The sequence below is a fragment of the Adiantum capillus-veneris genome, chromosome 13 (genome assembly GCF_014529385.1).
Source record: "Adiantum capillus-veneris isolate H3 chromosome 13, ASM1452938v2, whole genome shotgun sequence".
NCBI lineage: Eukaryota > Viridiplantae > Streptophyta > Polypodiopsida > Polypodiales > Pteridaceae > Adiantum > Adiantum capillus-veneris.
The window spans coordinates 114,559,850-114,585,484 of record NC_140943.1 but is presented as its reverse complement, the minus strand read 5'-3'; the positions used below and the strand labels follow the sequence as shown (position 1 = coordinate 114,585,484).

Here is a 25,635-nt window from a genome sequence, read left to right as displayed (position 1 = left end):
GCCAAGGCCAACTCCCATCTCACATGTGGTTCTAGGAGCACATACACCCATTATACCTGCTCAAATAGGAGATTTGGCAGCATTTGCTCAAACTATCGGTCGCTCTATTGCGGAAAACATGCGTAGTGCACCTGATAGAGAGCCTAGGAGCAAGGCAGTTCAAGTAGCTAATCTCACACAGAAATTCAGTGGAGACGGGGATGCTAGAAAGCATATGGAAGTCTTTGAACATGTGTGCGATTCCTTGGAAGAGCACAATGAGCTGCATAAGTGTAAGGCTTTGAGTTTGACCCTAAGCGGAAAGGCTGGAGATTGGTATAGAACCTTAAGAGTAGAAGAGAAAACGATCTACTCTACTCTTAGGAGACTGTTCTTAAAAGAATACATACGAGAGGGAGTACTTTGGGGTGTAGCCTCTCAGCTCCAGAAAGCCCAACGAGAAGAAGGTGAATCCGTGAGAGACTTCATTAGTCGCCTAAAGAATTTGAATTCTCGATGCAATCCAAACGAGCGATTCAACAACAACCAATTTCTTGATAGATTCATTAGGGGACTACGACATGAAAGTATCTATAATGGCCTAGTCATTAGAGGTATCACTACTTGGGAAGCAGTCACCATGAATGCAATCCAATTGGAGGATAATTTAATGATTGCAGGAGAAGGAGTGTTTGCCGAGCCGAAGTCTAGTAGCTCGCAAGCGTCAGGGCATGAGCCAATGAAGATAAAGCCAATCGTGAAAGAGCAAACGATATTTGAGATGACTTTGGCAGATCTCACCAAGGCCATCCAAGAAAGCCTTAGGGGTAATCATGCTCCACAAAACACCCTACTTTCAGAGTAAAGTTTAACGGGACTTGTAACGCGTGTTGTAGGTATAGCCATCAAGCGAAGGATTGCCTAATGCTTAAACGCATCATGGAAAATAGACCGCCTATAGCTTGGGCAGACTCACCTCGAGTTCCTGCATTGATGCCTACCCCACCCATGGAACAACAGTTGCCATTACAGCACATGGTCCCTAGAACCCAAAATGTGGTCCATACCACACCGTTGCCACCTCCAATGCTAGGACCGCAACCCCCTCATCCAAGAGTTACACCTATGAACCAAATAGGTTGCGAGTCATCTAGTACTTATGTAGATTGCGAAGAGGACATAGACTCTAGTATCACCTATGGAGTCGACATGCTTGAGGAGTGTCCCATGTACTATATGGAAGACCATTGGGGACAAATCAAACCGGTATATCAAGCTACTGCGCTAGCAGCAAGAGGCCAAAACATTAATAGTTTTGCCAAGAGACCACCTCTTCAGTGCTACGAATGTGGTGGACCACATCGAGTAGCTGAGTGCCCCATTAGGATGCAAAAGAACGTTGCACTAATGCAAACAAGTCAAGGGAGTGCATTGGCAATTCCAATACTCATTTGTAATCGTTGTGGCATAGATCATTTGATCGCACAGTGTCCTAACAATCCAAACGCGCCGAAAATCACACCATTGAACTTAATAGAGATTGTTGATGGGACACCACCAACTATAAACATAGCACCAGTGAATGCACTCACACGGTCAATGCTCCAAAAGCAAAATTACATCCTCGAAGAGAGAGATGCTGCATCCATTGGCCAAGCGAGAAAGAAGAAAACACGAAGAAAGAAATCCCTTAATGCTTCTAGCTCAAAACCTAGTTCAAAGACTAACATAGGGACAGGAGAGGATCCCGTGTATATGAATGACCCTAAGGATGACTCAGATTCGATAGAGACCACGGAGACCAAAACTGTTACTACAAAGGAAAAAGCCAGTGAGGAGGATCACGAGAGGGAATTACGACGAACACCAAAAGAGTATTCAAAGTTAAACCACCCAGTTGCGAACCCCCAAGATAAGCCACGAGAGACAAAAAATGAGGATTGCAAGAGAAAGATTGGAACCTATCCAAACCCAACAGTGGAAATTGAACGAGTCCAACAACTGAGGGGTTTGGTGGAAGAAACTCAACGAACATTAGAACCTGAACCCAAACATATCCAGATGTCGGACACAGTGTTTCCCACACAAGTTCAACCTCACAAGAACTACAGGCCGTTAGCTATACCCAGTATCATTCGGGAAGAGAGTGAGGGTAGGACATCTGAAAGTGGACACACACCTTTCCTACTAGAGAGAATGTTTGGTGAGGGAATGCCCGACCCCCTTGAGGAAGTGGAGATTCCATCTTCACCATTCTCTTGTCAGGGTCCTACGTCCCACAAGATGCCATTAAATGTTGCCAAATTGATGGATTTCATGTCTTCAGAAGTTAGAACCACCATCATGTCCAAACTATATAAAGACCCCGAGCTAGTCTCAGCTCTTCGAGACTTCCTCAATGGAGAATTATAGGCCGGACTACCACAGTTTGCACATATGAACAAACCTGACTCGGTAATGAATGATGAGGAACATTTAGCACCACCATCTGACCTAGCGGGACATGGATCTGTAATTGAAGTACCCGTTAACAAGTTGGGGCAATACTTTGAAGGTGATGAATCTAATGCTACTCGACCAATCACTACTAAAGGGTTAACTGTAAAGGGGGTCCTTGACGGTGGTGCGGGAGTCAGCATGGTGACAAAGAGTTGTTGGGAGTCTATGGGGCGACCTCACCTTGAAGCCACAAGCGTAGTGGTAAAAATGGCTAATGGATCTATTGTTACGCCTATTGGAATGATAAAGGATCTCAGGATCAAGGTCTTGGGACACAAGGTAAGGCAGACTTTCATTGTTATGGATTTTTCCAAGCATCCTATGTCATTTGAGATGATCTTAGGGCGTCCATTCATGAGGGAAGCAAAAATGGTGCATGACTGGTCCAAAAACCACGTCTACTTACAGTTCCAAGACTCTGTCATTCGAGCTGATACCAATGTAATGGAATTTGCCTATTCAATTTGAGAATAGCGGAATTTAATGAGAGTACTTTCAAGAAATGATTTTGTGAGCATAGCGGGTAGACATAATTGAAGATAGCAACATAATCATAGCAATTAGTTAACTTGGCATAGACAATACTTTTGCAAGAGAGAGAGTTTAGAGAACATGACAACAATTGAGGACCGGATTTATGTGGAGCCGGTCCCCCCTCCAATAGGCATTTGTATTATGATTTCTCCCATAAAGAGAGACTTGTTACAATACAGTCTTTGTGTTCCTTGTGACCTAGGTGATGCCATGAAGATGGAAGGCTTCATGCACCACAAACATAACATAAACTTGAAGAAAGCTTTAACTATCCCAAGCCTCAGTCCCAAGACCTCAAACACCTTCGAAGGTGGAGAGAGCTAGCAGGGAATGAGGGTAGGGAAGAGGAAGAAGAAACATTTCGTAGGAGAAAGAATTAGTTCCTCACTTATCATACTCTTGTTGCTAGCATACATAATAGCATAGTAATGAAGAAGAAGGAGATGGCAAGCTTAAGCATTGAAGCATGGCTCTTGGTTGGATTTGCACTCCATAGCCAAGAGTGTTGGTGTAGGCTCTCAACCTCTACTTGCTTGGAGAGGGAGCTCTTGCACTTTGCATATCACACAATGAGAGTGCTTGTGAGTGTGTGTGGGTGAGTATACCCCCTAGGCACCCCCCTAGCTTGCTTGGGTCGACCCCCCCTTGTAGCTCATGCCTGAAGCTCATTGGACCCTTCCAGGCCTAGCCAATCACAAGCAAGAGCCATTACAAGCAACATGGGTAGCCTTGGGACAAGTGTCCCCCTTTCCCCTTTGAGAGAGAGGACTTGATAAATGCTAAAACAATTAGATAATTCATGTAATTTATCATTGGACCCCTTTGAAGCCTAGCCAATAGGCTTCAAGCAACACATGAAGGTAACATGGGTAGGGGCCTGACATGTGTCCTTGCTGCCTCTTCAAGTTGGGCTTCCCTTGTGTGTGTGAGTGGGTGTTCTCTCTCTAGCCCCTAGGAAAAGGGCTCGCCCCCCCTCTTGTAGGAATGCTTTTGCCTTTTAGGTGATCAAGCACCTTACTCACCAAGCATGACAAAGCACTTGAACTAGGGGGTGTTCCCACAAGCATCTCAGGCAAGCTTCTCAAGGCACCTCAAGTACTTTAATCATGCAGCAAGTCAAGCACCTCAAGCATGGAGCCAGTCAAGCACCTCAAGCATCTTAATCAAGCACCTCAAGCATGAAAAACACCTCAAGCATGACAAGCACCTCAAGCATGACAAGCACCTCGAGCTTGGGCCGGGTTCCCACCTCAAGCTCAGCCCTAGCTTACTTAAGGTCAAAGGACTTTTACACACATTTATTGGAGGTCTTCAATGAAGCTAACCCTAAGGTCTTATGCTCCATTGGTTAGCCTTGCTCTTTGATAGACCATCTCCCTTTTGGGCCCCTTTACCATTGGCCCCGTGTTGAGATAGATCTATAAGCACATACCTATATCTTAACACTTGTTCCCGTTTATTCTCCCACATTAAGTGATCAATTTAATATGAGAAAATCATTTGGGTTAGTTAGATATTAGATTTTATGACATTTTAAGTGGTCGAACGCATCCTCTAGGAAATAAATTCATCATTGATAATCGATCGGACACAACAATTCACTCAGCTCCATTACAATATTGTTACACGTGTAACGAAGACACGGATATTGGGGAGAACTCTCCTTATATGGATATCCTACCTGGGATGACTGAGTCGGACAATGTGGATTGGGTCCACCTAGAAGCAACCATAGACACTTGGGGAAATAAAGGGACGACCTGGGTAACACCTGAGGGGGATGAAATGCATGTACCCTTAAATATGCTACAAGCAATGCATATAGCTTCTGACAAGACTCATCCTAATGTAACGAAGAAAACCTACAAGTGGGTCCCTAAATCTTCTTTAGTGACCATAGCTAATGCTAAAAAACAGAAGCCTTGTAAGAAACGTACCACTCGCTCCAAGAAAAGTAAGAAAATGTTGCGATGGATCCCTAAACGACTATTGGAAGCCCAAGGCTACTATAAAGGAAATGATCAAATCTGGGTGCCAAAACGTAGATTGTGCTCTTACCTATCACCTACCCATGTGAGCCTAATCCCGTAGCTCCAAAACGAATCAATGATCGTGGAAATAAAAAATTCACAGAATGCTACACACCCGCTCCAGAGCTAGTTTGGGTACCAAAGAAAGAACGATTTGTTCAACCTAGCTCAGGAAGGGGGGAGTCCCATGAAGCTTCTAGCTCCTCATGTAATGCATCAGTAGAGGTAAAAGCTTTCCCACAGCCTCCACCTACAATAGTGGACCTCCATAAAGCTACGAAAGAATCCACACCTCCCAGTGTTGAAGAATCACCTGATGAACCACTTCAAGTTCGATCCTGGGAGAGTACCTTACCACCCTTACAACTTGACGAGGCACCTAGGGTAATAGAAAACTACTGGCAAAAATCCTCACCTATTACCAACTGGAACAATTGGTTTCAAAGGTTGACGAGCTCATTTCAAACGGTATGATCTACCCAAGGAAGGGGGGAGTGTTTGCTGACAATCATCACTCACTCACTTTCCTCTCAACCTTTCCCCCTGATCCCTTAATCTCCAATCTTAGGGAATGTATATATAAAGCCTTATACTCACAAAAACAAGATAAAAAAGTAAAAGAGCAAGAGCCATAACACAAAATCATAAAAACAATTATGCACAAGAACACGACCCTTGTAATATTTGTACTCTAACCATCATCTATTTGCGTGTACAGATATGGCTAGTACGCTAGAGTCATCCACTCCTGCCTTGGGTGAGAGGTACCCTCGTTACTTTTCACAAATATTTCACATGGTCTTTCCAGTGCTTGCATGTGAATGGGATTTGATAGGTACGCTAGCATGTGAGAGGAATTTTGAGGAGTTAGAATGGCTGATACGTCTCTTGACCACGTCTGATCCATACTTAGTAGTGAGCGTTTCTCCCATGCACAAGCCTACCCTTTTGACCAAGATGACTATAGGCGTCTAGTGACCTTCTTAGTAAACATGGGCACCTATGATGAAGAAGAAAATTTACAGGACTACACGGATGGCACATATTGTCTCATGAATGATGACTTTGTTTATCTCGACGACGAGGATAGGGGTTTAGCCTTAGGGTTTCCCCCCAACCTCTACAATATCTTACTCCCTTGACTCTCTAGGGGGAGTGCAACTAATTAGGTTAGGGTTCCTTATGTTTTTTGTTGTGTTCAATAAGTGTTGGTACCTTTTCCCACTAATGTGCCTCCTGGAGGTATTCCTTTTGTTTCCTAGTGTGTACAGGAGAGTGTTGCTATTGATAGGATTTGGACCTTCATGGAACCTTTCTCTCGTTCACACTTCATATCAAGTGCCACCATCAACACAAACAGGTGTTTCTTGTCCATTAGCATTGTCCCTTATCTTTTTTGCATCTATGATTGTCTGCTTTGATTGTGATTGGTAGCATAATATCCAGCACATTTTCTTAGTATCAAACATTTAATTCAATGTCTTTTTTGTCATAATCCCTTGTCTAGGTTTAAACATCAAGCAAGTCAGACTAAGCTAGTTTGACCAAGTTAGGTGTTAGAGATCGTCTCTTAATACCATGGGGAATGCCTTCCTAATAATTAATGGTTACTTAGGTTCTTAATCCGATTTAGGCAGCATTGTGTGAAATGTACTAAGGCTTTCTAGTGGGCTTGACCCTATTGACCTTTAGCTTAAGTATTATAAAGGGAGTTTACTAGTGTGATGAGCCTGGGGAGGTGTATCAGTGTTATATGACCCCCCAAAGTTACAAAATTAAAATGATGAAAATGAACAAACAAAAAATCAAAGTGCCACATTGTAAAATCTTAAGCTGGAAGAGAAATCTCAGCTTGATTGGGTACTTCACTCACATGTATCGCCTATGGTACTAGAGCCCTAGAGGTTCCTAGTATGGGCGCTTTTTCTTGAAAAGCAAAAAATCCAAGGCATACAAAATAAGCACACACATCAAAATTGAATCACTGTGAAAAGAATTTGGGGGGTCAAAGAAAAAGTAATCAGTCAGACCATGAATTCATGAGAAATTCCTTTTATGGTAGCTTAACTACAAGGTCTTCTAGATATAACCTCTAGTCAGCCCTCGAACATGAATACTTGGCTCTTGCGATTAAACAACTTAATTGACCACAGAAAATTAAGAAGCTTACCCATGGTATTAATATTCGATCTCTAGTGCCTTTCGACCGTCAAATTAGCGACCCCATACTTGTTTAATTTTTTACCTTTACATCTGTTTATGCATTTGATTACATTGCAATTTAATGTTCATTGCTGACAAATTGTTTGAAATTCTTTTACCAATCAATTTGTCTACCTAAAACTGCATATGCTTTTTAATCACTTATGAGAATGCAATTACTGTGCCAATGTTGTTTGATTTTGCGGTGACTGAAGAAGGCTAAGGACATTCATCTCAAATGCTCTTTCACCTCGATGAACGAGCTTCAACTCAATAGCTTTCGAGGACGGAATCTACATCAGGAAGGGGGGCATGTTAACCCTCATGGCTCACGGACACCCCATCACCTACGACGGACGTGTATTACGTATTTGGTAGAGTCAGGTAACGGGCCTGTCGGACCAATAGGAAAAGGGTAAGAGTGATCGCCGATGAGAGGCGCACTCTAACTGGGACATTCAAGGGATTAGTTGGCTAAGCATGGGCACCCAAGTGTGAATGGGGTGAGCTCATATAAAAGCCAACTAAACCTAAAATTCATTCATTCTCTCATTTGTGCAATAGAAGAGTGCTCTTGCTCCATCTCCATCTCCATCTCCATCTCCATCTCCATCTTCTTCTTCTTCACCTCCTTCTGTGTATGTGTATGTGTGTGAGAGAGAGAGGGAGAGTGTGTGCGATCAAGCATTACGAAGGCACGATGACGGCGAAGCGGTTAAGCGCGGCACGACTGCAGCTTCTTCTTCATCGCGGCGAGGAATCCACCACGAAGGCGAGCGTAGAGCGGTGAGTGACACACCCTTTGCTCTCTTGAGCTTGCTAGTTTAGGCTTGTTGTGTGCTTGGAGCCATTTGTGGCTCGCACACGGTGTATCGGCAAGTCCCTTGCTTCGACAGTGTGGCAAAGAGCGCACAGAGGAGGAAACTCGATCGCTTAATAAACGAGACATTCGTGAACAATGCTTCACCTTATATAATTCTTGTTAAACTCAACCTAATGATTTGATCGCTTTCTTATTGTTTTAGAAAGCCACCGTAACCCTTTCACTTGTTTTTCTCTTTGAAGTGTCCTTGCACTATGTAAGTATAGCCATGACATATGTTTCAAACCTCTTCCAGTTTTTGGCTTTCTAAAAGAAACCCTTAGTGTTGGGCTGGGTTAGGGGGGCTTTCATAGTTTTCAGTGCATGATAAAGACTTATCTTTCATTTCACATCTTGTCTTTACTTTTCTTTGCATTCAATTGTTTTAGAATGCTAGGCATCATTTACTTTCTCTGCATGTTTGAAAATGACTTTAGAGATCAAAACATTAAACAAAATATTCATAGGAGTTTGATCTTATGATGCAGTCTTCGAGAAAGTCCTTTTTGTCTAAGTGACAAGTTTCCTCCTTATACAAATACAAAATGAAAATACTAGTAGAAAATTTTAAATTTTCCAAATATTCAAACTATTTTTTAGTATATTTTATCGGGTTTTTCTCCTATGCTATCCTTTGCAACCGGCTAATTTTGATTTTAAATCGGGTTAAGCCTAAGCTCAGACACATCTTTCTCAAACACTGAGGTATTGATAAACGATTCTCTCATTTGAGGATTTTAAAAAAAATCACTTCACTATAGTATTTAATTATTTTCTATGCTTACTTGAAAGCATTAAAATATTTGTTTGTTTTGATTTTTAATGTGTCTTTTTATTTTACTTTCTTTACTTCGTTAGCGTAGAAGCTGAAATCGCAATGCTGGCTGGAGGTTCATCCACGTGGCGACACTTTTTAGCTTTTTTTTCATCAGATCGCGTCGGACCTTCTGCAATCTTCATCTTCTCCATCACTATTTTAAGAATATGACATGACGAGACTAGACCTGCGCTCTCCCAAGATGCAGCCATCCCCCTTTCTCCTCTCCCGGATATGCCAAATCTCACTTGACCTGCGACAATCTGAAAATAAAGCTGAAATCGCAATGCTGGCTGGAGGTTCGTCCATGTGGCGACACACTTTTTAGCTTTTTTTTCATCAAATCGCGCCGGACCTTCTGCGATCTTCATCTTCTCCATCACTATTTTAAGAATATGACAGGACGAGACTAGACCTGCGCTCTCCCTGGATGCATCCATCCCCCTTTCTCCTCTCCTGGATATGCCAAATCTCACTTGACCTGCGACAATCTGAAAATACTCAGAAAATACTCGATCGCAACGCAGCTGGGCTTTGCACCCTACCTTCTTGCTGCAATCCCCCCACCCTAGCCATTCATGGTGCTCCCAATCTCACTACCTTGTGTGGCTCTCCGACTCCATCCAGATCAAATCTGCAAGCTGCCTGGTTGCACCCACCAAGAAGCAGCAGAATGCCGGACCTTTTGCGATCTTCATCTTCTCCATCACTATTTTAAGAATATGATAGGACGAGAGACCTGCACTCTCCCAGGATGCAGCCATCCCCCTTTCTCCTCTCCATGATGTGCCAAATCTCACTTGACCTGCGGCAATCTGCATCATCAGCTTCTTATGGTCGGACGCTTCCGTCCGTCTCTGCGCCCTACCTTCTTTCTGCAATCCCCCCACCCTGGCCATTCATGGTGCTCCCACTCTCACTACCTTGTGTGGCTCTCCCACTTTACCTCGCACCTCCATCCAGATCAAATCTGCAAGCTGCCTGGTTGCACCCACCATGTCTTTGTTGATGATAACTCCAGGCCTTCGCAATACTGTGGATGGCGCCACTGCTAGGAGCATGTCATGCTTATTGCTCTGGAACACCAATGGCAGCAACCACCTCAGTAGGACAGTCCGCCATCCCCGCCGTCTTCTGCTGAGGTATATTCTAGTGAAGCATTGCAATCTGGATGTATAGGTCATCACCAAGTACGAATCATATGGATGCGCGGTCCAAAACCGTAGTCCGTCGACACATGAAGATCACTCTAGTATTATCATGTAGTTCTCTAATGTTTCAAGGTACGACAATGCAGAGAAAATGTGGTCATGTGCCCTCCTTGGAATCACTTGTGCCTACTCTACGGGATTATGCATTCAAAACAATGTCACTAAGAAACATTTAAGTGGATGAGGACTTCTTTCTCAAGCATCCATGGGATGTATGTACATGTAGAGAAAAGCACATTTTCTTTTTTTTTAAGTGGACTTGGAAGTTTTCTAGCTTCAGTAAATGTGGGTTTGTCTTTCTCTCATCATATGATGTAGCAAATGATCACACATACTTGTTGGTAGTATGTTGCAAGTACACGAGTAAAGGGAAAAGAGTGAAGCTTACCAAGGATGACTATCATTGGAAGCAACAAGGGCCACCGGTGGTGAAAAAGAACAGTGACTATACCTTAAAGTATTTCACGTACAAAGCTAAGCATCATGATGGGTGCACATATTTTATGGAAGAATGCACCGTAGACAGTGTCAAAGGTTACGCGCTCGTAAAACTTCACAAGAGAACCATCACCCATGATAAACAAGTCAAAGGAAAACCTACCCACCGTAGACAGTGTCAAAGGTTACGCGCTCGTAAAACTTCACAAGAGAACCATCACCCATGATAAACAAGTCAAAGGAAAACCTACCCACTGATGGCGAACAATCTGTTGCTAAGGTCACCGATGCGTGTTTGCAAAATACTATGTTATTAAACAGCGACGAGGTGGCTATGGACAGTCTCATGTGGAATCTTTTGGCTCTTGAGGAGCTTTGTGTCCTGAGTGTGGACTCTTGGAATGCACTGATTGCATGATTTGCTCCACAAGGGCAGGGCCAAAAAACTCAATTTTGTTTTCAGCAGATGCGAAGCGAGGGCCTCTCTCCGGATGCAATCACGTACGCATGCATGAAGGCATGTAGCTCTACGCAAGAAGCTAATATGGCGATAGACATTCAATCGCGCGGTGAGTAAACATTATCATTTTTTGATTTTTGACACTGAGAATGCAGTTAATCAACACACGGAAAATTGCATGCTGCCGTGGGAATGGCACGTTCCGTCGTATTATAAAAATTGGGGAGGGCTGTGCAAACTCCCCCATGCAAGGAGACTTGCATGTTTTCTTTTTTTTAAAACATAAAAATGAAACAACATAGAATTCATAACATTGACATCTTGTATGATCATGAACATTGAGCTTGACAAAACTCTTAACACTCCTTATGGTTTTTGACAAGGTATCCCTCTGAAGCACTACGATCGGTAACCAATTTATGCGAAGGTACACCACTAAACCACGACGAACGATATCCCAAACACTCTCAGATAAAAAAATATAACACTCTTTCATGAAATGTCTCTCTCTCTCTCTCTCTCTCTCTCTCTCTCTCTTACTCTCTCAATTTCTAATATTTTGTTCCAAATATTTTTACCTAACGAAGCACTCTAGTTTTGTTTTATTTTGTTTCAAAATATTAATGTGCAATGTGCACCATTTATCTTATTATTGGGACCTTTCTTATAATATATAAATCGTTTGTTGGCACTGCCGTAAGGCAGGGTCTATAAAGAAGAAATTTGCTAGCATGGCCATAGGGGATTAGGCCAATGAGAAGTGACCAAGTAATGGTGTGTTTTTTGGGTGGAGGGCATGCATGGGAATTCTATTTTTGTTCGGTGGATTGTGGGCGTGGAAATTAAATTAGCAAAGGCAGCTCTGCGCTCAGAAATATTTCTCGAAAAATAGGGAAAAAGATCCAACTGCTTGCCGCTTCTCCTCTCTCCCTCTCTCTCTCTCTCTTTTTGGGTGGTTCTTTTGGATATCAGCTACTCTGCTTCTCATCAGCATCAACTTCCTCCTCCTCCTCATCTGCTCAAGTTTTACTCTTTGTATTGTGTACATTAGCCCTTGAACATTGCCTTCTTCCTTTGTTAGGTAGGTTGCATCGCCCCTGTCATTTTTTCCCATTTTTCCCATATTTGCAAGTTTCTGATCACTTCTGTGACGCCCTCGTTCGGGGCGTCGCGGAAACGGGGCCGCGCCGGCTCACCTGCGATGCAAACGGGACCTGCAGGCAAGCAAACGCACATACAAGAACTCAACTTGAAAACTGAACGCAAGAGGGACACGAGAATGAGGGACGCGAACGCATGATCAATTTCATAAGAAAGTGCCGAATACAAGGGACGCAAGTAATCACTTGAAAAACGGGGCTGGAAAGTTGGGGGAAGTGGCACATACTTCCCTTATATACACCCCCGGGTTGAGAGAGCTTGACGCCCACGTCAAGCCGGGGTTTTGAGGAGTGCCGATACACAAATTGATGCCGAGGTTTTTGGGGCGGATATTTACAAGGAGGGGAGTTAGATGTTGCCACCAAATTGTCTAGCTACCTAGGGTGATGCTAGTTACAAAGTGGGAGGGAGGACTACTCTATGTGGTTGTCATTTAGTGGGTTGTCCTCCTCTTCAGTTGGCATGTTGTAGAAGCGCAGCACAAGGGGTCTCCCAAGTGGGAGCATGATTTCTTCAGGTACCCAAGTGCATTCCGTCATCGGGCGATTTCGCCATTTGACATAGAACAGTTGTCCCCGGCGCCCGAAGCGCGACTTTAGGATGGCCTCCGGCTCATTTGGCGGGCCATCCTTTACATATTCGGGGAGGCTTCTTCCATAGGTGTGATCCGGCACGAACCTTTTGAGTAGACTTACATGGAAGGCGTTGTGGATGTTGATGTGTGATGGGAGGTCCAGCTTGTAGGTGATGTCGTTGTATGACTTCAGCACTTTGTATGGCCCATAGTAGCGGTGGTTGAATTTGGGGGAGAGGCCTGGAGGGAGGGTGATATTCTGTGAGCTGACGAGGACTAAGTCACCTTCTTGGAGGAGTTCGGCAGGCCGGCGCTTTTGGTTGGCGTATTTGGCGATGCGTACCTTGCTTTGCTCGAGACTTTGCTTGGCCTTTTGCATGCGGGTTTGCCATTGTTGCAGAAATTCTTCACATTCCAGATCCTGGGCATGCACGTCGCCGGTTGCCAGTGCCAGGGGTGTGATTACTTCTTTACCTGTGGAGAGCTCGAAGGGGGTGTAGCCCGTGCTGCTGTGGATGGAGTTGTTGTAGTGGAATTCCAGGACATCCATGTATTCGGACCAGTCTTTCTGATCTGCTTTGACATAGCTGCGGATGTAGTCTTCAATGCCTTGGTTGACTCTTTCTGTCTGGCCATCGGTTTCTGGGTGGTAGGCGGAGGAGAAGCGGAGCTGGGTTCCTAGCAACTTGAACAGCTCGCGCCAGAGGTCGCTGAGGAAGCGGGTGTCGCGATCAGAAACTATGGCTAAGGGGAGGCCGTGGTATTTGAAGACTTTGGCGAAGAAGTGTTTGGCTACTTGGTATGCTGTGACAGGAGGCTTTGCCGGGATGAAGTGAGCCTGCTTGGTGAAGTAGTCGACGACCACCATGATGGTAGTGTGGCCGTGGGAGGGTGGGAGGTCGACGATGAAGTCCATACTTACCATGTCCCAAGGCCGGGAGGGTGTTGGCATGGGATGGAGGAGGCCAGCAGGCTTTACTCGTTGAGCTTTGACCAGTTGACAGGTTGGGCAGGTACGCACGTAGTCGATTACGTCGTCCTTCATTTTGGGCCACATGTAATGTTGGTGGAGTTTGTCATAAGATCTTTTCTGGCCCCCATGTCCAGCTAATTTGCAGTCATGAGCCTCCCACATGAGATCTTTCTTGAGCTCTGGGTCATTGGGAATGTAGATTTTTCCATGCGCATAGAATAGGTTGTCTCTGACTTCAAAGAGACCCACTGCTGCTTTACCAGAAACGTGGTCGTGGAGCATGCGGAGAACAGCCGGATCAGCTTTCTGAGCGTCGAGGATGCGCTGGCGGAGCGTGCTAGTTGCTGAGGAGATAGCATTGAGAGTAGGCATTCTGCTGAGTGCATCGGGCATGACATTTGTGGAGCCCGGTTTATGGATGATCTCGATGTCATATTCGGCCAGTGTATCTTGCCACATGGCTTGCTTGGGGGTGAGTTTTGGTTGGGTCTGGAAGTACTTGAGTGAGATGTTGTCTGTGTAGACCTTTGTGTGCTTGTCTTGGACATAGTGTCGCCACTTTCGGAGGCAGTGGACGACAGCGAGCATTTCCTTCTCATGTGTAGTCCATCTTGTCTCGACATCGGTGAACTTGTGAGATTCATAGGCGATGGGTTGCTGTTCCTGCATGAGGACGCCGCCAATGGCACCATCTGATGCATCTGTGTGTACTTCAAAGGATTTTGTGAAGTCGGGCAGTCGGAGGACAGGTGTACTGCACATGGCAATCTTCAGGTTCTCAAAAGCTTCTTCTTCTCTGGGTGTCCATTGGAAAGGTTTGTGGCCTTTTGTGATTTCTGTAAGTGGGGCCGCAATCTTGCTGAAGTCGCGGATGAATCGGCGGGTGTACTGGCAGAAACCCACAAATTCTCGGACTTCTTTGATGGATGTTGGTGGGGCCCACTTGATGACAGCGTCAACTTTCTTAGGGTCCACCATAATGCCTTCGGATGTGACGATGAAGCCCAAGAACTCGATTTTCTGCACAGCAAACTCACACTTCTCCAGCTTGGCATATAGTTGGTGTTCGCGGAGACGTTGGAGTACTGCGGCCACATGCTTCTGGTGCTCTTCCAGGGTCTTGCTGTAAATCAGAAGGTCATCAATGTATGTGATGAGGAAATCATCTATCATGTCCCTGAAACTGTCATGTATGATTCTGCAGAACGTGTCAGGGCCGCCCGTGAGACCAAAACCCAGGACAAGCCATTCCCACGAGCCGTAGCGTGTGCGGAAGGCGGTCTTCGCAATGTCTTTGAGTGCGATGCGGACTTGGTGATAGCCTGAGCGTAGATCGATGCGCGTGAAGTACTTGGCGCCCTGTAATCTGTCTAGGAGGTCTTCCATCAGCGGGACTGGGTACTTGTTTTTGATGGTTATTTTGTTTAAGGCCCGATAATCCACACATAGCCGCATCGAGCCATCTTTCTTCTTGACGAACAACACTGGGGCCCCAAAGGGAGAGCTGTTGGGCCGGATGAAACCTTGATCCTCCAATTCCTGTAGTTGCTTCTTGAGCTCTTTGAGCTCGGTGTCGTTCATGCGGTAGGGGGCCTTTGCCGGGGGAGTGCTACCTGGGATGAGGTCAATTTCGTGTTGAATTTGACGGGGAGGGGGTAAGCCGGGGGGGAGTTCTGGAGGCATGACATCCTTGTACTTTTGAAGGATGGGGGTCAGAGAGGGGTCACCCACTTTGGCCTGCTCGATGCTGATGGCGTTGAGCCTAGCCGTGGGCTGTTCCTTTGCCTGCATGATGCAGAGGTGAACTTGAGCTCCTTTCTTGAGGGCCCGCTCTGCTTGCTTTGCACTCATGAGATTGAGTCTTGGTGAGGAGTGTTTCGGAACTTTTTGTTTGCCTTTCATCGCTGCTAACTGAGCCGGGTCCTGTCGGTTGATGGGAGGCGAGTTGGTTTGCATACGCGCCTGGCGGGTGAAAGCTTGACTTGTTGTGAGTCTGGCGCCTTGTACTGTCACTGCTTTGCCCTGATTATTTAGCAGTAATTGGTCCACCTTCATGCCTAGTAGAGCAATGAGGTACTTGTCGTTGAAGGAGAGACCAATGATTGCCTCAAAATCGTCCATTGGAACCACTATGAAATCCAGCCGACATGTGAATTCACCCAACTCGATCCTGACCTGACGAGCTGCCTTGACATTGTTATCCTTTCCTTGGGTAAACTTTACTGTCGTTTCGTTGACGGTGGTGAGACGTAGGCCCAGGCGCTCGGCACATTGTGGCGACAGAAAGTTGTGTGTGGCACCTGAGTCTACCATGATCCATTGCTTCTGGGATCCGATTGTTGCTTGAACATACAAGTTCTGAATGTCTGTTATCGCTGCTGCCATACACTTCGGGCGGAGGGACACTGCTCCAATCCGGGGTTGCTGGTTAGCCCCAGGACTAGCCAGTTCTTCGACGCTTATTCGGGGGGGGGAAGGTGGTTCTTCTATCTGGAGGGTGTTGACCTTGCTAGATGAGGATGCTGCTTGGTTGCGTTGGCGTACACACGGGTAGTAGGGACCATGATCAAGCTTGCAGTCACGGCACCAGACACGATTGGTGCGCGGGTAGTTGTTGTTGCTTTTGTAAGTATTGGAGGAGAAGCTGCTCGATGTGGGGCTGTGAGAATTGCTTGCCAAAAAGCTCCGTGGTGGTGAGCGGGGTCCATTGCTTCTGTAACTGGGTCTAAACTCGCGGCCTCGCCCGGCAGGTGGGTTAGGCCCATTATTGGGGGCAAAATTGTTGGGGCGAGGGTTGTGTGGAATGATACCCTGGGTTGAGTTTGTATCCCGTAGCTTCTCGGCCATGTTGGCGGCTACTTCCCAGGTGTTGGGATTCTGCTTCTCTACCTCGCGACGGGCCCAAGGTTTAAGGCCGTACAGCAATCCATGTAGCCTGTCTGCTGTGTGCATGAGTGGGAGTTGCAGCATCAGGCGGCGGTACTTGACAACGTTCTCTGATATGGGGCCGTCTTTGCGTAGATCGCGCCACGAATCTCTGACTTTGTTTCCTTCATTCTCTGGCACAAAATAGTTAAGCATGTCTCTTTGTAAGTCCTCCCAGTGCTTTGAAGGTTGTTCACTGAAGAACCACACATAGGCGTCGTCAGCCAGGAAGGTTTTGGCCACTTGCACCCATCGGCGTTTGCCTATGTTGTTCCACTGCATGTAGTCTTCGACCTCACTGAACCACTTGTTGAGTGCCAGTGAGGTGCGGTGGCCTCGGTATTTCTCTGGGGGCAGGGGTTTGAATTTTTCCAGTCTGTTTTCGTCTTCTAGATTTCTCTCGGGGCTGTAGTAGCGCCCTTCACTTCGGTCATCCGGGTCGTCTTCATCTTCGTCCACTGTCTCTAATCTCCCGGGCCGCGGTCGTCTTTGTGTGTTTCGCCGCGTGTTGACATTGCTTGGCCCCGGGCGGTCTTCATGTCGCTGGCCTAGCTGCGTTTGCAGTAGGTCGCTCAGGTTGGCAGACATCATGTTTATTTGGTGTTCTACAGAGGCCATGATGCGTGCCTCTAGTCTTTCTTCCATTGACTCTTGGTGGTCTTGTCGCGACTTTTTCTCTTTGTTCTTCTTCGGGGCTCTATGAAGCTCCGGTTCCGTCCTGTATCCTTCTTCATCTTCTTGATTTCCCGCCATTGGGTGTTCTTGTGGCCGAAGCCGAGGAGAAATCAGAAAATGCCGAAAAATTGGGAAACTGCGAGAAACAACTTGAAAAACTTTGAAAACTATGAAATAGTGAGAAAAAAACGGGTCCAAAACGACGAAACTGCGAAACAATGCTCAAAACGGTGAAAAACCGGTCCCAAACGGTGTAAGACGGGGCAAAACGAGGTAAAACGCTGAAAACCGTGGAGAAACGCGTCAAAACGGGGCAAAACGCGGGTCAAACGAGGCAAAACGGTGAAAAACTTTGAGGAACGTGAAGAAAACGCACGGAAAGGGGCAAAACGGGGCAATTACGCAAGGAACGTGGTAAAACGGGGCAAAACGGGCCGAAAACGCGGAGGAAACGTGGAAAAAACGAGGCAGACGGGCCGAAAACGTGGTGACAACCACGGGCCGCGGGCCGACGTCGGGTCGGCGAGGACTCGAGCCGAAGCTCTGATACCAAGTGTGACGCCCTCGTTCGGGGCGTCGCGGAAACGGGGCCGCGCCGGCTCACCTGCGATGCAAACGGGACCTGCAGGCAAGCAAACGCACATACAAGAACTCAACTTGAAAACTGAACGCAAGAGGGACACGAGAATGAGGGACGCGAACGCATGATCAATTTTATAAGAAAGTGCCGAATACAAGGAACGCAAGTAATCACTTGAAAAACAGGGCTGGAAAGTTGGGGGAAGTGGCACATACTTCCCTTATAACTTCAAGGAAGCTGTCCAACCAGGTAAACTGCCACCACACCTTTGCAAACGTATTTTTCTTCTGTCGATCAGCAACTCGATTTTGTTTATCATCTTTTGGCCTAGGTTTTAATATCAGCATGAGAAGCAGCAACAGCTGTCTATGGGTTGTTCATTATTTCTGCTATATTGAGTAGTAGCAACAATTTGATTGCAAGTGCAACTCAACTTCATCTGTTTTTACTGTTCGGGTGTACTCACATTTTCTTGACTTGTTCTATGCTTGTGTGCCTTTTGTTTTGTTTTGTTTTGTTTTTATGGGTATCTCTGTTTTTGCAGCATCTGCGGGAGCAGGGCAATAGATCTCAAGGTGGAGGGCTGATACTTTGCTTTGCAGGGCTATGTTCACTACTAATTGTGATTCTTATTGGAACCAGTGAAATTAGTAGGCAACTTGTTGTTGTTGCTTTGTCGACCAGGTTCCTTGTCTTTGGCCGGGGAAACTAGAAATCAAGACACATCTGAAGGCATGTAGTGAAGGCAATGGTTTAAAACCTTTCTCTAGAGCTTGGAAAATTTTAAGTGCCTTTTCTGTTTTCTCAGCGCTTGTGCCAATAAACTTGTATTTATTCATTTACAGATGTGTTTGGGGTTTCATACCTTCATCAACTTTTCTCTTTAAGGTTGTTAGTGAATATCTATTGTCTATCATTGATGTCTTGCTGCCAAGCTGCGAAAATGTTGTACAATGTTACTGTTACGTTCATATTGAAAGGCAGGGTTTGGAGCTATGCTTGGTTGTGGTTCAGCTGGGATTTGGGACTGCTGACAACAACTGAAAGTGCTGCATTGATTTTGGTAGTATTCTCAGCGGCGTGTACTTATGAGGTGTAGAACAGGTTGTTTAAATTAATTAGATTAATGTGTAGTGGGTTTGTATCTTTATTTCTCCCCTTCTTTCATTTTTTGGTTTCCTTTTCCTGGTAGTCCCAGCACTGGTTTTCTTTCATGGAAGAAGAATACGATGAAGAGCTAGAGAAACTGTTAGGGGAGATCCCCAAGGCAACATCGGCACCGCCTCATCTTGAAGATCATAGGACAGCTGCTAAAGACCATCAGGAGCCCTCATCAGAGCAGGTATCTCAAGTGGATACCCCCTCTGATGAAATGTAAACAGTAAGGCATCAGTCTTTGCTCTACACAGCTTATTCAGGGCCCCTACATACGTCACTGCCGATGGGAACTCCTGCATATGATGATTTTCCACCATCATCCAATTCACTATTCCCCTTTTATGGAGGACTGCCTGCTTCTGGATACAATGCTATGGCTTTTGATAAGTATGTTAATTCTCAATCAAAGCATTCTTTTGATGTTTGTTATACCTATATTGGTAGTCTATCATAGACCTCATCCGGTTATGTAAATTATCCAGGACAACTTGCAGTTCCAGCTATAGCTCATGTGATGACCTCCTCCACTTTGCAAGGTGAGTCTCAAAGTTTCGCAGACCATGGTAAGGTTACGGATAGTGCTTCATCAAGTGATGAATGTGTTGATGCCAACTCTATACTAGATGCTACACCCTTACTTTCAGCATCCTGTTTACCCCCTTCTCTGTGATCGTTGAACCCATTTGCACAAAATGGAGATAATTGCATGGAAAAGGAGCTCCAAAATAACTTAGATAAGGTAGTACTGAATGATTGGCGATTAGAACAATCTCAAGATATGCGTTTTGTACACTGTGTGCAGAGCCCCTTGGAATTTCACAATGCGAAGCAGCTGTCGTCGGAACAGAGCTTTCCCTTGCCAGAACCATGTGTATCTAATTTGACAGGTCCAGCATCAATGCACCTTGGGCATCAGAGTTCTTTGGAAAATGGAGCCTTTTTGCCACTTTCTCCAGCCAGTTTTGTGCCTCCTTACCCAGCAAACTTGAAGTTTTATGCACACCGAATGCATGAGGCTGCTGCGCAGTAACAGATAGAGGAACGGGTGCTTTGCCGGCAGCAAGTAAGAGTTTCTGCTGAGGCAGCAAGAGCAACAAGCTCGGTTTTATGCTAGCTTGCAAAGTCAAGCGTGGAATTGCATATTCTCGAATGCAACAGAGTCGTTCAATACAAGCTCCTAATTTTGTGTTTGATGTTGTTCAACAACAGCTTACCTCAAAGGCAACTCTTGCCGGTGCCATTACACCAGAGGAATATATCCACTGCAGGGATCTGGGCATCTCCTGTAATGCTATCAGGTGAGGTGCTTGAAAATCCAGGCAGTTGTCGATATTTTCTTCAAGGATTTTGCACTAGGAAGGATCTGTGCCCATTTCCTCATTCTCCCATGCCAAACAGCAGGATCCCAACAAGTCATGAAAGGTGGTTGTCCGAAACTACTGCGACACCTAAAGGGCCTCGAAATGGGTTGTTTACACCTATGGGGGTAATGCTGCCCTTGAAGAAGAAATTGATTTATTATGTGGAAGTTGTATGATCTCCAATCACTCAAATGGATTCTAGTTTTTGTCATGTAACGTGGGTGAGAAAGCAAGGTATTGAGGCTTATTTGCTGTGGCACTAAGGCTGCAATAGGTGTTGACACTAGGGCTGAAGTATCTGCAAATGCAAGGTACTGAACTAAATACGGTGTTGAACTATTGTTGAGGCTGTCTGATCCAGATGCAAAAATGCTATCATGCACATAGGTTGAAAACGTAGATACAAGTTAGCAGATGATGGCTCCCAGGCAGGGAAAGGACAACAGATGGAAAACACTACTCCAAACTGTTTACAGATGGAGGATGATGCCAAATGGGGCTCCACAAGCTGATCGCCAACCCTTTGATCAGAGAGGAGGACAAGGTAGATATGGCCATGACATGGGCATATGGGATCATTGTGTTCCAAGAGACAGAATGAGAGAAACAACTCAATTCATAGAGCTTCATATGAGTACATGCTTATGTGGGCATGTGTATGGGGTGTGTGTATGGGAGCATATATTCATACTTAGTTCTACACCCACTATTGGGCACTGATGACATTAGTGGATTGTCATGATATTTGGTTAACACTATGCATAATAGAGCTGATGGTCATATACTCTTGTGGTTGACTACAATGAGCTTATAACTGCACTTTCTTTATGGGTAAATCTGGGAATTTCTCGAATTCATCCATGTATGTGTTTCGAGGGACAACGATACTACCTTGGTTGGTTGCAATAGAAGTCTTTGATCTTGCTTTCAGAAATGATTCTAGACCTTGCACTTGTTTTCAGACTCTCTAGCCTTGTGAGCCTCCAGTTATATCCATTGCCCTCACTAGTGTCAGTGGGTTTTTGACAATATTGGTCCTCGCACTTGTGTTATTGTACTTGGAGCAGCAGGCCTTCTCCCTCATAGGTGCCATTCCTTGAAGTCTTCATTGTGTTATACCATCACATTGTGCCTTGTGTTTTCTGCCATAGCAATCGGCCATTGGAGATGCCATAACTTGCTTGTGTTTCATTTGCAAGTAGCGAGGAGCAGTGTTTTCCACCCGCTTCCCTTCCCCTGCCTAGGTGCCATCATGTGCGTTTGTGCATCCTAGCAATTTTACATCAAGATTAGCCGGCCTCAACAACAGTTCCAACATCATATTTAGCCACTTACCTTGTGTTTTTCAAGTGCCTTAGCACTAGGAGTCTGCCATCAAAAGCATCCCTTCAATCTCAGTATTCAGCCCTTAGATCGGCCTATTTTTATCCGATCCCTGGATCAGTTGGAGAAGTATCACCAGATTAGCTATCAGATTTTAGCCTTTAGTATCCCATGTTTTCAGCCATCAGCAAGTCCTAGAAGCTATCCTACAGGTATTGTATGTGCCTCAGCACTAGGAGTCCGCCATCAAAAGCATCCCTTCAATCTCAGTATTCAACCCTTAGATCGGCCTATTTTCACCCGATCCCTATCAGTATCATCATGCAGATCAGCTGGAGAAGTATCACCAGATTAGCTGTCAGATTTTAGCCTTTAGTATCCCATGTTTTCAGCCATCAAGTCCTAGAAGCTATCCTATAGGTTGGTCTTATTCTTCTTTAGCTTTTTCACTTTGAAGATATTTGCCGTGCATCAACATTCGATACGATGTACTACTATCGACATATGCGATAAGAAGTAAATATCACTCTGGCAACGGTAGTGGAGGGCCCTTGAAGTCTTCATTGTGTTATATCATCCTACTGTGCCTTTTGCTTTTCGCCATAGCAATCATCCATTAGATATGCCATAACTTGCTTGCGTTTCATTTGTAAGCAGCTAGGAGTAGTGTTTTTCACTTGCTTCATATTTAGCTCATCAGTTACGTTGTGTTTTGCAAGTGCTTCAACTCTAGAATCAGCACCAGTATTTGGCAGTATTGAGTCCTCACATCAACCTATTTTGAGCTGATCTTTAGCAATATCATCATCCAAATTAGTCCTAGAAGTAGCGTCAGATAAGCCATCGTATTTCTGCCTTTAGCACCCTTAGATTTTAGCCATCATCAAGTCCTAGAAGCTATCCCATAGGTCAGCCTTTAGTACCCTTAGTTTTCAGCCATCATCAAGTCCTAGAAGCTATCCCATAAGTTGGTGTTATTCCCCTTTAGTTTTGTCACTTTGAGTGTATTTGCGTTCATTAGCATCTAGTATGAAGTTGTATAGTTGTGGCGTACAATTAGAAGTAAATACCACTTCAGCAATGGTAGTGAGGGACCCTTGAAGTCTTCATTGTGCATACTATGCTTTGTGCTTTCCGCCATAGAAATCAACCATTAGATATGCCATAACTTGCTTGCGTTTCATCTTCAAGCAGCAAGGAGTAGTGTTTTCCACCTACTTCCCTTCCCTTGCTTGGGCGCCATCATATGCTCCTTTGTATCTATGTTTTCATTCTATGTTCAACTAGCATTTTTGCATTGGGATCAGCCAGCCTTAGCGACAGTTCAACACTGTATTTAGCCCATGGCTTACCTTGCGTTTTGCAAGTGCTTCAGCTGTAGAATTAACACCAATATTCTGCCATCAAAAGAAGCCTTTCAGCCTCAGTATTCATCTCTCAAATCAGTCTAATTTCTGTTGATCTCTAGTAATATCATCATCCACATCAGTCCTAGAAGTAGAACGAGATTAGCCATCAAATTCCATCCTTTAGTACCCTCAATTTTCAGCTATCAACAAGTCCTAGAAGTTGTCCTATAGGTTGTCATTCCCCTTCAATTTTGTCACTTTGAGGGCACTTGCCATGTATCAGAATTTGGTACGAATCTATACTATCGAGGTATGCAATAAGAAGTAAATACCACTTTGGCAATGATAGTGCAAGGCCCTTGAAGTCTTCATTGTGTTATATCATCATATTATGCCTTGTGCTAGCAATCGACCATTAGATATGCCATAACTTGCTTGCATTTCGTTTGCAAGCAGCCAAGAGCAGTGTTTTTCATCGGCTTCTCTTCCTCGTCTGGGGCCATCATATGATCCTTTGTATCAGTGTTTTCAGAATATGTGCATGCTAGCATTTTTGCACCAGGATCAGTTGGTCTCAGCAACAATTCAACACTGTATTTAGCCCATCACTTACCTTGCATTTTGCAAGTGCTTTAGTCCTAGAATGAGAACCAATATATGACCATTAGAAGCTGCCCTTCAGCCTCAGTATTTGCCCCTTTGATCAGCCTATTTTCAGTGATCCCTTAAAGAATCATCATCTGGATCAATCCCAGAAGTAGCACCAGATCAGCCATCAAATTTCAGCCTTTAGTACCCTCAGTTTTCAGCTATCAACAAGTCCTAGAAGCAGTCTTGTAGGTTGCTATTATTTCCCTTCAGATTTGTCATTTATTGTCCAAAGACCATTCCAAAACGGAGAGTCCTACTTCATTTTGCGATCTAAAATCTAATGTAAACATGCCATTATTTGTTGGCATTGTTGTAAGGCAGGGTCTATAGGGAGGAAATTTGCTAGCATGGCCATAGGGGGTTTGGCCAATGAAAATTTGCAGTGGGAGTGTTTTTTTTAGGTGGAGGATATGCATGAAAAATGCTATTTTGGTTGGGTCTTTTGGGCGTGAAGACTTGAAAGTACGTTTTCGTGCTATGATTTCTGCATTGTTTTGGCTCAGCACCCGAAAATGAAAGGTGTTCTTTTTGTTGGAGGCTACTTTTTTTCAAGTGGAGGCACGGCCTGCAACTCTTTTTTGTGGTTATCTCTACACATACAGCAATGAAAACACGTGCAAGCTATGGAAGAAGTCCAAAGAGAAAGAAGTAAGAGGGCGCCCAACATGAGAAGTGTGTTGCTTGGACCCTTGAAGCTTTATCTGCACAAGAGTCAACTGGAGTCTTGTAAGGATGGAGAAAGTTCTCATGGAATTTGAAATTATCAAGCATGCCTACGCTATTAAGTAGAAGCTCTCTTGGAAGCTTTTTTTGGTGATCATCCACCCTAAAACAAGTAGCCGCGGGAGATCTTAACTTGATGAAATATCCCAGCCATCAATGTTGGTTCAGGAGTAGCTTAGCTCTCTGCAAGTCACCAATATGAAGAATGAGAAGTCACTTAAGCAAATAGTTTCCTTTTGGCCAATGTGGGATTCAAGCCTTGATGCCAAGCGCTCTCTTTCTCAAAAACTATGAAAAAATTGAAGTTTCAAGGAAAAAGGAACATTGACTTTTGAGTATGAAGCTCGATTCTGTTTGTGATTTCCTACTGCACAAAGATCAAAGATGAGAACAGGTTTAAGGTCTCTTCAAATCATGTTCTCATGCCATCTCATAGTTATGCATCTCATAGTGATCCCAGTAAAGCATTGGCTTCTTGGATGAGGTTGAAGCATTGAGGTAATGATTGTTGTCATGGGAGGAGCAGTCTTTTGCCAAGGTCCACTAGTTTTTGTAACTCATCCATTGTTAAGGCTTACAGACAAAGCTGGAGATGAGCCCTAGCAAGCGCAATTTTTTTGCAAGATCTAGCAGCTTTCATGGCTTGCCAATACTTAGCAATTCTCAAGCAAGATTTGGAGTCTGGTTTTGACATTGTAAAGGAAAATTGGTGGCCCGCTTTTTGATCCCTTGATTTTAGCCACTTGTGAGGAAGCCATTGAATGTCTGACAACAATGCCCATCACAACTCAGGCTTGAATACAAATGATAACAGTTCGTGAAGATTCGAAGTCCGAGTCCATCTCATATTTGGAAAGTCTTGCTCTACCTCACGAAGGCATGGTGTACCTTGAAAGTAGGCTCAGTGCAAAGAGCTAATAGACTAGAGTCATCAGCTTTGAGCTTCATTCATATCAGCATACAACCTCTCATGTCTTATGCGGAACATCCTATACATGACCCTCTCCACCAAATCATCCGAATCATTCACATGGTGACCTATAATATTGCCAACAACTATGAAAACCCTCACCTCAGAATTGATGGCTACGATCCTTTTTGGCAAAGACAAATGATGCAGTCACGACCATCCTACCTAGCGTATTGCTTT

At 44.8% G+C, this 25,635-nt stretch overlaps 1 protein-coding gene and 2 pseudogenes across 2 annotated transcripts; all 3 read left to right on the top strand.

Moving 5' to 3' along the window:
* Positions 1-9,596: 9,596 nt before the first annotated feature.
* On the top strand, positions 9,597-10,990 carry LOC147444690 (uncharacterized; annotated as a pseudogene).
* Positions 10,991-17,787: 6,797 nt separating this feature from the next.
* On the top strand, positions 17,788-20,686 carry LOC147444689 (uncharacterized). 2 transcript variants are annotated; one of them, XM_086527229.1, is made up of 9 exons: positions 17,788-18,169; positions 18,465-18,983; positions 19,113-19,262; positions 19,330-19,465; positions 19,561-19,614; positions 19,881-19,915; positions 20,112-20,141; positions 20,288-20,376; positions 20,480-20,686. In XM_086527229.1, exons 2-9 carry the CDS (start codon positions 18,840-18,842, stop codon positions 20,613-20,615), a joined length of 774 nt encoding a protein of 257 aa, XP_086383355.1. In that variant the 5' UTR covers positions 17,788-18,169; positions 18,465-18,839; the 3' UTR covers positions 20,616-20,686. The 2 variants fall into 2 exon arrangements, 1 of the variants encoding a protein (XP_086383355.1); XR_015190056.1 differs by lacking the exons at positions 17,788-18,169; positions 19,330-19,465; positions 19,561-19,614; ... (2 more) ...; positions 20,288-20,376; positions 20,480-20,686 and having other exon boundaries at positions 18,178-19,024; positions 19,113-19,225.
* A 3,699-nt stretch (positions 20,687-24,385) lies between these two features.
* LOC147444688 (uncharacterized) lies at positions 24,386-25,403 on the top strand (annotated as a pseudogene).
* Positions 25,404-25,635: the final 232 nt, after the last annotated feature.

Bases quoted from the DNA above. Each gene is read 5' to 3' on its own strand.
- LOC147444689 (XM_086527229.1), top strand. From the start codon at position 18,840: ATGTCTTGCTGCCAAGCTGCGAAAATGTTGTACAATGTTACTGTTACG. The intron at 18,984-19,112 runs GTAGTATTCTCA...TTTTCCTGGTAG, and splicing joins AAAGTGCTGCATTGATTTTG to TCCCAGCACTGGTTTTCTTT. The intron at 19,916-20,111 runs GTCGGAACAGAG...GCGCAGTAACAG, and splicing joins CACAATGCGAAGCAGCTGTC to ATAGAGGAACGGGTGCTTTG.